The sequence below is a fragment of the Thamnophis elegans genome, chromosome 4 (genome assembly GCF_009769535.1).
Source record: "Thamnophis elegans isolate rThaEle1 chromosome 4, rThaEle1.pri, whole genome shotgun sequence".
In the NCBI taxonomy this organism is placed as follows: domain Eukaryota; kingdom Metazoa; phylum Chordata; class Lepidosauria; order Squamata; family Colubridae; genus Thamnophis; species Thamnophis elegans.
The window spans coordinates 98,341,569-98,353,629 of NC_045544.1; the positions used below are offsets into that span (position 1 = coordinate 98,341,569).

General features: G+C 39.0%; 1 protein-coding gene across 1 annotated transcript in view; it reads left to right on the plus strand.

The window, feature by feature from the left end:
• LOC116507950 (cullin-7-like) overlaps nucleotides 1-12,061 on the plus strand; it is a 30,067-nt gene that overhangs the window by 5,581 nt on the left and 12,425 nt on the right. Inside the window, 13 exon segments of the mRNA XM_032216376.1 lie at nucleotides 146-281; nucleotides 1,175-1,356; nucleotides 1,896-2,331; nucleotides 4,951-5,149; nucleotides 6,628-6,656; nucleotides 6,659-6,834; nucleotides 7,478-7,671; nucleotides 7,954-8,162; nucleotides 8,446-8,671; nucleotides 10,348-10,453; nucleotides 10,868-11,095; nucleotides 11,447-11,548; nucleotides 11,647-11,810. Coding sequence (XP_032072267.1) covers nucleotides 146-281; nucleotides 1,175-1,356; nucleotides 1,896-2,331; nucleotides 4,951-5,149; nucleotides 6,628-6,656; nucleotides 6,659-6,834; nucleotides 7,478-7,671; nucleotides 7,954-8,162; nucleotides 8,446-8,671; nucleotides 10,348-10,453; nucleotides 10,868-11,095; nucleotides 11,447-11,548; nucleotides 11,647-11,810 — 2,387 coding nt within the window.

Below are 12,061 nucleotides of genomic sequence, written 5' to 3' on the forward strand. Positions count from 1 at the left end.
GCCCTTGTTTATAGGAGAAGAATTTTTGTGTATTGTGGCGTTTATGATTCTAGATCGGATCATAAAGGAAGTGATCTGTAAGCACACTGAAAACAATTCAGTTGTTTCCAGATTTGTGGCATTTTATAACTCTATAATTTTCCAGGTTCATTGGGAGTCTCTGGGCCGCACGTACTGGGTTCCTTGGCACATGGTTGAGATTGTTGGTTCATCAAGAAATGTAGAGCAGAAAGCCCAGGAAAAGGTATCAACTCTTAGAGAGCTTCTGAGACAAAACACAGGTAAGATTCTGCTGGGCTTTTAGATATCCTTTCACTCCGTTGCTAAGTTACTTTAGGGGTGTTCAATGCTTCTGAGCTTCAGTTTTGTTATTTAGGCCAAGCTTGTAGACCGATTTCAGTTTTCTCCATGCTTACTTTCCTGTTTAAGTAGATGAAATGCTGAAATATTGTTTCTTGTCAGTCTCCCATTATTGGGAGGAATCATGGTTTAGTGATAGAACGTGTGTTTTGCATGTAACAAGTGCAGCATATATGTGCAAATTAAAAAGAGAGTAGGTTACAGATGATAGGGGCAGAGTTTTCCCATCACATCTATCTGGGCTTCTTACTTGGAGATGTATGATGCGGTTTCAGCTTTTCCTTGGGAAATAGACCAAATTTAAAATAAATGAATAACAACAAAACAGAATCCTTTAAACAGAATTTTCAATGTCATAAAGATAAAAACAATGGGTCTTACACAGCACCATACATCATAAATTAAAATTCTACAGCTAGACATTTAGGCTAGGGTATTTATCTGTTTCTTCCCAAAACAACAGGCTTTCTGAAGCAAAAATATATATTTTGCTTTTCTTTCTGGTTTTCCCTTTTTTCCTGGAAATGCCACTTTTACCTGAAGCTGTGAGGAAGTCAATTATCTTCTCAGCCTCCATTCCCTGCTGAGATGAGAAAATGTATTTTCTTTGTTTGAGCTGACATAGTAAAATTAATTAATACTGGCCAGAAAGTTAACGGCACAATATTAATAACTTTGGGAAGTAGTTTAGACTTAGTTATTAAGTTCAATGAACTTATCTAATATAGACAAAGTTCCGTTTGGTGGCACCATTTAACTTGAGTGCCTCAAGAAACCATATATAGCATCTTAGTAATTTTGTGTTTATTTCCAGTTAACCAGCCAAGATATTGCCAACCGCTCAAAGAATTATATACTTTACCAAGCCTTACGGATTTGAATAAAGACTGTGGTACTCTAAGTCAAGCTGAATGGTGGGAGCTACTTTTCTTCATTAACAAGCTAGAACTCCATAAGCATCAAGAAGTTGTTCATTTCATCCAGCAGAATCAGAAGGTAAAGCACAGAGAAGAATCAGTCCAACCAGAAAGGGTTTTCAGGCTAATTCCCAGTTGCTTAATTTGATGTGAGACAGTGCTTAATATACTGTCTAGGCTGCATTGTTCGTTAAAAAAACAATTGCATTACAAGATCAGATGCATCTTATCTGAAAAGTATTTCTGTGTCCCTGGATTACATTATGTAATCAGAAAGATAGTTACGGGGCTCTAAATCTTTAATATTCAAGATAAGCCCTAAAACAAACTGGATCTGTGTGGATAGATCCAGAGTCAGTGAAGTTAAATTAAGAAACCAGCTCCAAATTATTTGCATACAGTTTTGAATTTTGTAAAGGTTCAGTTTTCAGACAATTGCTTGAGAATGATAGGAATTGAAGTTCAAAATAACTGCTGATATTAGGTTGCCTACCTCCAAATGTCATCCAAATTGGAAAATCATATATAACCTTGGTGCTGTAGACTCAGGGGCAAATTTCCAAGCTGGATTAGTGAACTCTCCCAATCTGATTTTGTGGGCTTTTGGTGTGGTTCTAGGTAACTCTGGTAATAAACTGCAAAAGGAACACTGTGCTTTTATTCTCTCTGCATTTCAAGCTATCAAGACTAAATGAAGAGGATCTGATCCAGATGTGTGTTTCAGTAGAGTTGGCTCAGAAAATACTGCAGCTCCTGAACAAGCATTGTCAGGGCACCACTCAAATTGATCTGCAGAACTCCCATGTCTATTTCAAATATTTCTTTAGCAAGGGAGGTACAGAGCAGAACTGCCCAAATGCAGAAATGCTCTCTGCAAATTACGGTGACCTTTCTGAAGCCCTGAAGCCCAAAAAAACAAAAGAAGATACACTGCCTGATAGAGTGTCTTCTCCAACTCCATTTGCAGCAAAGGAAAGTGACAGACGGCTGAGTAACACATTTCCCAAACTAGAAGGGCTCTTATTTCCAGACACATTGGATGAGAAAGTCAAAGGTAAGTGTCAGGCAGTATCACTCATATTAATTGATTAGAGGAACATCAGAACTTAACTGCACTAAGAATCCCTAACTGTCTCTCTCTCATATACTGTATCTATGCTTTGAACTTGAAAATGAAATGATTCAGCATATAGATTTCCATTTTATAGCCAAGTTTGCTGTTAGAAGTTGATTTGATATATCAGGACTCATGGCTATTAGCAGCCAATGAAACATGTTTTGTACAATATTCTGTACTTCCGACTTCTGCTCCACATTATTGGCTACAAGTAACAAAAAATAACAATGATTGATATCAGATTTCTCTTGTGGTAAGATAGTCAGCAAGCAAAATTATAAATGAAATAAAATCAATAAAAAATATTATCCCACTACAAAATAACTATTATTAGATTTATGGAGTTAGAGAGATCCTAAATAAACTTCAGTTTGTTTCCTGTAGTGCAAGGGTGCCCAAACCCCAGTCTGTGGACCAGGTCTGATCTGGTGCTGATTCAGATTGCAGTTTTAGAAACTCCATTAATAACCACAACAATAACGTATTAAATGTATAGCCATCCGAGTCCTAGCAATTCTGGATGATTTACAAATTATTAAAAACATTTAAAAACAAGGAACAATATAAACAAACTCAAGATGGCAGAGGAAACAAACATTGCAGGAAAAGCAATAGGTTGGTGAAGTAAATGAGGAAGTGTTATTTAATTATGCAGTAAGAAATGCTATGACTACAAAATACAAACTGTCCTGCTGTAAATACTGTTTGCGTATTTCAAGAAGGTGACGCAGCATTTATATCTGTTTGAAGATCAGTAATAATATTGTTTTAAATAATAGAGATCTCAATGGGGTGCATGTTAAATCTAGTTTTTGTCTCGGGACAATTGCAGTGTGCTGTGATGTTGAAAGGCATTGCCATCAGTTCATTGCCATGGGCAGGTCATTCTGGTTGCTCTTTGACTTACTGGCACATATGTGGGAAGATAATTTTTGTTACATTGGCCCACCTCAGGTGTCTGTTGGGCTTATTTAAGTTCCAGAGAAAGCTTTGGGTTTTCCCTGAAGGTCTGTCAGGCAGTTCAGTTGAAGCTTTAATTGCAGCCTGGATTAGGCAGGTGACAGGATCTGGACTGGATTGCTTCTATTCAGCCTCTCTCTGTGCACCGATTCCTTGGTCCTTCAAGGAGCTCCAGAAGGTGAAGGGAAAGAAGTGTGCCTAGAGTGTCTGAAGAAAGACAAAGAGTGAGTCCAACCAAACATGAGCGAGAGCCCATTTGTGGACCTATAATCATGGCAAGAAAGGCGGTAAAATGTGATTATTCCACTGCACTTATTGAATTATACCAGTAGCTGCTCAGTGGTCCTGTCCAGAATAACATGCTCCCTGTTTGGTGGAGGGGAGAGCTGCAGGATCATCTACGGAACCATGGTGATGAATATTCATGCTGTCTGGTGGCTAAAGTCACTCAGATTTGCTTGGATTTGAACTCTAGCTGGACAAGTCCATCTGAGTTGCCCATGGTACAGTCTTGTGAGGTTACTTGAGAGACCGCCTGCTGCCAATTACCTCCCAAAGACCCATTAGATCACACAGAGTAGGCCTCCTCCGGGTTCCGTCTACCAGCCAATGTCATCTGGCCACTACCCGGGGGAGGGCCTTCTCTGTGGCGGCTCCGGCCCTTGAAACAAACTTCCCGCAGAGATTCGGACCCTCACCTCTCTCCAGGCCTTCCGAAAGCCGTTAAAACCTGGCTGTATCGGCAGGCCTGGGGTCGATGAGTTCCCTTCCCCTCTCGAATCGTGTGGTTGTTGGTTGTTTTTAAATGCCCTGTACTTTTGTAGTTTTTGTGTTTTTCCCTTCCCCTCCTTGGGTTTGTGCGCCGCCCTGAGTCCCGCCGGGAATAGGGCGGCATATAAATAAAATGAAACTCAAAACTCGAAACTCGAAACTTATCCAGACTGAGTCTGATTCTGTGTCGCACAAGGAAATGGACAAAATTCTCCAGTCTGTTAGTACAGCCACTAGTCTGTTAAATCCTGCTCCTCTTGAGTTGTTAAGGTGACTCAGGAGGCAACCAAGGGATGGATCCATCCGGTGGGATCTGCCTCTTGGAGAGAAGAGATGATCCTACCAACTTTGAAATGAGTGGTAATACACCCCTCCTCAAGAGGTCATCACCTAATTATTAAATTAACTTTTGAAATTGGAAGGATTTGTTTGGCATTCAGACCTATTGTCTTATAGTATTCCTCATTGATACTTGAGTAAATGTTGAGAGAGATACAAAGTTTTGGTTCTTGCACTTCTTGTTGCTTCAACCATTTTGTTATTTGATGCTGCTGCAGCTTGTCTTTGATGTTGTCTTTCCATCATCTTCTGGATCTACCCCGTGCAATTTAACCTTCTCTTTTTACAGTATGTATGCCTCATATGGTATGAAATCCCCAGAGATTCTATCCAGATATCCAGTATACAGAAAAGGTTGCTAAGAAAAGGCTAACATACCTGTATTAGGATTTGTATTATGGTTGACTGGGTGAATAGCAAGTAGATATGAGGAGGCTACTTTTGGGAAACTGATGGCAAAATTGTGCTGATATATCTGTTGCTCAGCTTTCTGCAGTGTGAAGGTGGCCAGAAAGAAAAGCACCCTGGAGCAGCTGGAGGATGCCATGGAGATGATCCAGAAGTCCAGCTGTGACATTGAGCTAAAGCTGGCAGGTCTTAAATTTATCATTACGATTTTGGAGGAAGAAGAGGAATCTGGGCAAGGGAGACAGATTGCCACAGCAGAGAGTGAATTTGCCATTAGGTTAGCTTTTTTTCATTAGATCCTGTTATTGTTATGGCATGTTTGAACAACAGAAGGAATATCGAAGAATGGTTTTAAGTAGGCTTTAAGTAAATTCTTATTACAATAGCATACCAAACCAAAATACGTATGTGGGCTTGGACTAAAACACCTCCAAGGCCCCTTTCAACACTGTTATTCTGTTATATGTCAAAAAGAAGATACACACCCATTTGTCTTCTTGAAAGATCAGAATGAATTGAATTCGAAATAAATAAAATGTAAAACCTGTGGTGGTGATGCTGTGTATGCAAACACAGATATCAGCATGTTTCATTTAGAGCGTTTTTGCTTCCACTGATCCTTAGATATCGCTTGGCACATTTTGTTCAAGCTTACAATGTTCTATAGACAAGAGATTACAATTATATAACTTTTGAAACTTTTTTTCTTTTTAAATAACACTAGAATTTTTGGAAAAGTTGAAATAATTTTTGGAACAACTTTTACAAATTTTTGAAACATCTTTTAAAAAACCTTTTACATCTTTTGTATTATGTATGATTTGGTTTGTTCATAGTTGAAACATTTTATAGTTGATAGGTGATCATAGTTGAAATATTATGTTTAAAATGTGATTGAATCCTAAATTTCCATATTTAGCTAGATGGATGGTTTTGCACCAAAAATTCAATTAACAAGAATGAAATCATAATTCATATTTTAATGGAAATAAGTCAATTATATAAATTAAACATTGTAATTCAGAACTTTCTATCCAATATATATATATATTTCCCCCAAAAAACCTCTATATGCAATTTTTTATTTTGTAAAATCTTTGCACTTACAACATATATAATTTAATAGATAACATTTCTAAAAAAAATTAAAATTTTGGTAGGGTACTTGGTGTTTAAGTCTTTCACTGATGATGAAAACTTTCTAAACTATGGAAGTTCACTGAATCCAAGTGGGCAGATTGTTTCGTATTCTGATCACCATAGCATCATTGTCCTGCACCATTATGAATTGAACATCAGCAATCTCTAGATCAGTGGTTCTCAACCTGTGGGTCAGGACCCCTTTGGACGTTGAACGACCCTTTCATGGGGGTCGCCTAAGACCATCGGAAAACACATATTTTCGATGGTCTTAGGAACCAAGACAGCAATTTTATGGTTGGGGGTCACCACAACATGAGGAACTGTATTAAAGGGTCACGGCATTGGAAACATTGAGAACCACTGCCCTAGATCATTCTTTTAAAATGATCTTTCCGAAAGAAAAAGAAAAGACAATCCAGTAGTTTACTATTTTTCTCTGAAAGGACTTGGAAAAGTAATAGAGTGCGGTGGATAAATATGTTTCCCCCTGCCTAAATATTTCCAGTTTATTTCCTGGGATGAGATGCCTTCACATTTCTAGTCTTATGTGATTTGTCAGCTAATCATCTTCAATGGCCCTCAAGGTGTGGTCTTGCCTCTTTTCTACTGCAGGGAGAGAATTGTGAAGATACTGATGGACCTGCGAGCCACCATGTAAAGGAAAACCTGCTTACAGTATTGGGGTTCCAAGTGCTATATCTGCTCATGGCAGAATATGATTGGCAGATGCTCATTGCAACCAAAGGGGGGCTGCATCGTGTGCTGCACTGCATGAAGGAGAACTCCACATCTGTGCTGGTTCAGCAGGCTGGTCTAGCAGTAAGTAGAATATAGAGATTCCTTGGAATCACATTGCTGGGGAATGCTTGTTTATTTCTTTTTTTAAAAAAAAAATTTCTACTTTTTTCAGAATAACATAGTCACAAGGCAATTTACAATCAGAAGTTTAAACAATGTAATTAAATAAGTGATTTAAACTGAGCAGTAATCAAAATAAGAAGCATAAAATACTAAAAGGATAAACAAAGCTTATTGTTTTGTTTTATTGAAAACCACACTTGAGATATTTGAACCAAAGCTCCAGAGACGGATTTTTAGATATGGGCCATTTTCTGAAGAAAAAAAAACGCTATCCCTTGTAGAGTTGCAAGGCCTGCTTCACAGTCCAGATCCAAGCTGCAAAGATATCTAACTGCAGTGGGTGATCAGCAGTCATTGCTTCATTTTTATTTTTATTTTTTGCCTTGAGGAAACCCGAAACAGCATCTTTCCTTCCATCTTTCAGATTTGATAGGGCCATTATCAGAAGCTAATAACTTCCAAGTATATGAGTATAATGGGTGAAATATTACCTGTATCTACTTTGATTTAGTGAATGAAGAGAACTGTTGGAGATTTGATCCCAATCTACATCTTGTCCTGTTTTCTTTCTTGTTTTTGAGCTGCTGTATTTGACTCTCAGGTACTGAAGATCCTGTTGGATGTGGAGAACTATAAGTTACCAAGGGCCTGTGGGAAGCTCCAACCTTTGGACAACTCAGGATTCCAGACAATGCAACAGGTCTTGGTCAGCATTGATTCTGCTTCTAGCAAGGACATTGGCAACTTACTATGTGTCATTCCTGCTGCACTTGAGAAGATGTTGGGCACACCTGGGTAAGCTCAAGTGAGAATCTTAGTGAAACAAAGAGTTATAACTCTATGGCAGCTAAAGGCCACAAAGCACTATGGAGAAAATGTTTTTGAGCTTTGTAGGCAAGGATTTCAATTCCTCTTTTGTTAAAAAAAATCACTCTAGCAAATTCTGTATTGACTGTTATCTAATAATTAGCCTTCATTGCCTGGAAAATGAATTTTACTATACTCTCTTCTGCTTTCTGTTCCTCTCAGCATAGGCTGATTTAAGATCAAGTGTTAATCCTTACCCTTCTTTCCCAGAGCCTCAGCAGCAGTTCAGGATGGGCTTCTAGTGCTCAGCAAGTTGCTTGATTATGATAAGACCCTGGCACAGCAACTAGAAAACGCTACTCTTCGTAGTGCCCTTTGGAACTTCTGTCACTCGGGCCAAAGCTCAGACACAGCCATGGCTCACAAGATGCTCACCCGTCTGCCTGAACACAAACTGCCCCTGAATAAACAGGATGCAGGTATGAAACATCCCAGTCTTTAGTGCAAATCCTTCTCGGTAACTATGAATATTGTGATATCTGAACACTCCTTTGCATTCTAAAGACCATTGTGATTGGCAAGTTGTCATTTCCCTTTTCACAGATGTAGTGCAATTCTTTAGAAGGTCTAACAAATATTACTAGTACTTTGGGGGGTACTTTGAGAAGTGAATGAGATTCCCCCCTTCCCAATATTTTCTAAAATAAAGTTTCTAGACCAGGAAGCATTTCATTCCTTCCAATGTTTTACCTTCCCAACCAGACTCTGCAGCCTTCTTTAATCTTCATGATACGAACATCACAAAGCTACTGAGTAGTATGCAGACAAACAGTGTTTGGAAGGAGATGGCAGTGATGCTGCAGTGCTTCCTCTCTGACAAAGATACTTTTTTTGAGGAAACTAGCCATGAATTTCAGGCAAATGTGCCAGTTCAGAAAGACTTGACAAAGCAGGATTCTGAAAAAGAAATACAACTGGGAATGTTAAGGTAAGGCTACTACATTTCAGCAATAGTGTATATGTTTTAAGTGTATATGTTGGAATTCAAGCAGCATAGCCAATGATCAAAGATTATGGAAGTGATAATCTAACTACAATTGTACTGTAGTACAATTATAGCAATCAGATTAATTACAGATATCAGTACAGGGTATCTTAGATTCCAACTAGTTTAGTGTTCTTACCCTGGCAGTTTTCTTCAGAAAGGGAGGTGACTTGTTGCCTTGCAGATGTTGGGCTATAACTCCCACACCTTTGGCTATGCTGATTGAAATTGAAGACTGGGATATTAGGATTGTTGAGATATAAGCAGGGGTGGGTTCCTGCCAGTTCTAACCTCTTCTTTAGAAGAAGTTCCACAAATCTACAGTGCCATTTAGAACCGGTTCCAGCTCCCTCTCCCCGCCCGTCCGCACATCATCAAGATGAAGAGTGAGAGAAGGAATTCTGGGAGTTGAAGTCCACAAGTCTTAAAGCTGTCAAGTTTGAACACCCCTGGGGTTTTTTTTTCTAAAGGGTTAGGGGTGCAAGGTCTTGTAACTTGACAGCTTTAAGACTTGCGTGCTTCAAATGCCAGTTTCTGAGCCAACATTTTGGTTGCTAAGCAAGAGCGTTGTTAAGTGAGTTTCACCACATTTTACAAGTTGGCCACGCCCACCCAGTCACAAGGCTGGCAAGCCACTCCCACAAAGCAGGCCACACCCACAGAAGAGGTTCTAAAAAAATTTGAAACCCACCACCAGACATAAGGTATGTTCATTTGCTAGTAAGCACATTTAGAATTATGTTACTCAGTAAATTAATGTATCATGAGAGTTTTTCAAATGAACTGGCAGTTCTCTGATTTAGGCTGCAATTTAAATCTACAGAAGGAATAATAGTAATAGCATTTAGACTTATATATTGCTTCACAGTGCTTTAACAGCCCTTTCAGCATATTGCCTCCAACAATCTGGGTCTTCATTTTACTAGTCTCGGAAGGATGGAAGGTTGAGTCAACCTTGAGCCGGTGAGAATCGAACTGTTGGCAGGCAGCAGAATTAGCTTGCAGTACTTCATTCTAATGTACTGCAGCATTATGGTTCTAATCAAGTTCTTTCCTATGGACTTGCCTTCAGACATTGTGGGTGCTCCAACCCTGGACATTTTTAAGAAGAGATTGGACAACCATTTGTCTGAAATGGTATAGGGTTTCCTGCCTGAGAAAGGGGTTGAAGACCTCCAAGGTCCTTTCCAACTCTGTTATTCTATATTTATCAGGAAAGCTTCCATCATGCAAATATGGTGAGAATGACTTTTACAAAATGCCAACCACTTTAGAGCATGAATAAAGGAAATTAATCTTTTGGAACAATCTGGAAACCAACAAAAAAAGGGGGGGAGCCCATCCAACCAATGTAAATTTGGCTGAATTTTGCTTTTCTCACCTTCTGCAGTTCTAAAGAGTAGTGCAAAAATGCCCAGATGCGTCAAAACGTCTGGGGACAGAAAAATGCTTTTTAGTGGCTGCAAGACTACTTGCACATTTGTTAGATTATAAGGTGATTAGTATAACAATCAGACACTTTCGTTGTATGTATGTATGTATGTATGTATGTATGTATGTATGTATGTATTTTTCAAAGTTCTTTTTCTGAAAGAAGCTACTTTTCTTTTTTGATCCAGGCTTTTGAGCAAGTGTTTGGATAGTTCATGGAAGGATGTAGTATCCTGGCATAAGTGCATTGAGCCTTGCTTGTCTTCCATAAATAGCCACATAAATGATCGAGAGGTGAGACAGTGGAAATCTAGGCGTACCAACCAGAATCCACATATATTATATGGTCTCATAGCTGGACCATTATCTGCTAGTTGTTCCAAGCATTTGAATGCATGTCTTTTTCACCAAAGAAGAGGTGCATCATGCATTTTCTTTGTCCTTGTTCCAATCTTTTGCAAACAGTGGGGGTGTTTTTTTACGTGCTGAAAACTAATACTCTTTGCTTGCTTTTATTGTATTTATTGCTGAAGTTGCTTTTCTGCTTGTTTTGCTCCTGCAGGTTTTTTTTCTTTTATATTTTAAATGGGTTTTTGTTAAGTTTCATAATTGCCAGTTCTACAGCACATACATTCCATCCCCCAAGAATGGGTTGGGGAAAGAGGCACTAAAGCCACAAAGAAAACCTTCATGCTTTTGTGTTTGCAGATTGTTCAAGAGTTCATTAAATTCTTATACCGTCTGGCCTTCGTCAACAAAGACTGTGCTGTTGTAATGTGCTCTTCCGGCATTAAGGAAGCCTTGAGCAAAGCTGTGGAGAAACACAGCTCCAACCTTTCTCAAGTGACAGAACTGAAGGACCTCATGAATAACTGTGAGAAGCCTGCTAGCCTCTATCAGAAGTTGACAGCCACCATCCTGGCTGGTTGCATCCAGGTAAAAAATTTTCTTCTTCAGCAGATAATGTCTAACTTCAGGGAGCAGGCTGAGGATCAGAGTTTCTTGGTAAAATGGTGCTCAGATGTACTTTTATCCAAAGGAAATCTAAAACAATCTCACAGTGCCTTCAGATACCCTTATTCAACTGGATACTCTTCATATAAGTCAGGTTACAGGGAATGATGGGCTGTGAAGTCCAATATTTCTGAAAGTCCAACAATCCAGAAAGCATCGCCTTTTAGTCTAAATAGGGATTCTTTTTTCCAACGTAACTGCTGTATTGTTTAGCCAACCTAACTCTTTACCTTAGCTTTATTTGTTTTGTCTCCTCTCCAACATACTTTACAGATGGTTCTAAATCAGATAGAAGAACACAGGCATAGCCATCAGCCAATCAACGTTCCATTTTTTGATGCATTTCTGCATTATCTTTGTCATGGTGAGCATATTGTTAGTATTTGGGTTTTAGATAACTCATTCCTTCAGAGGCTCTTCCAGCTTCTCCCCGCTTGGATTTCTTCAATGTTTTTTTTCTGTATAGGCTGCAGCAATGAAGTAAGGAAGACAAGTGTTGGGAAAGAGTAGAAGTCTCCTCCAATTCTCAACTGGCCGATAAGTTAGTGGATGGAAATGTCAAAACCTACTGGGAGTCAGATGGCATCACTGGATCCCACTACATCAATGTTTACATGCATCAGGGTGTCATAATCCAGTGAGTGTATGCATGAACCAGAAAGAAGGCTTTGAAACAAGGAGATTTGGGTAATGGGTTTTTTTTCTGCCCCTGAACTGTACTTTGTGGGCATAATAAGAAAAATCATTTCTGTGATATTGCCTATATCCTTTAAGAGGAAAGAGTACACCAAAAGTGAACTAAAAGTGAAATATCTAATAGGTCCTGGATCTCAAAAATATCATGATGGCTCAGATGCCAAATGGAATTATGGTTTTCCTGTTTAGCCA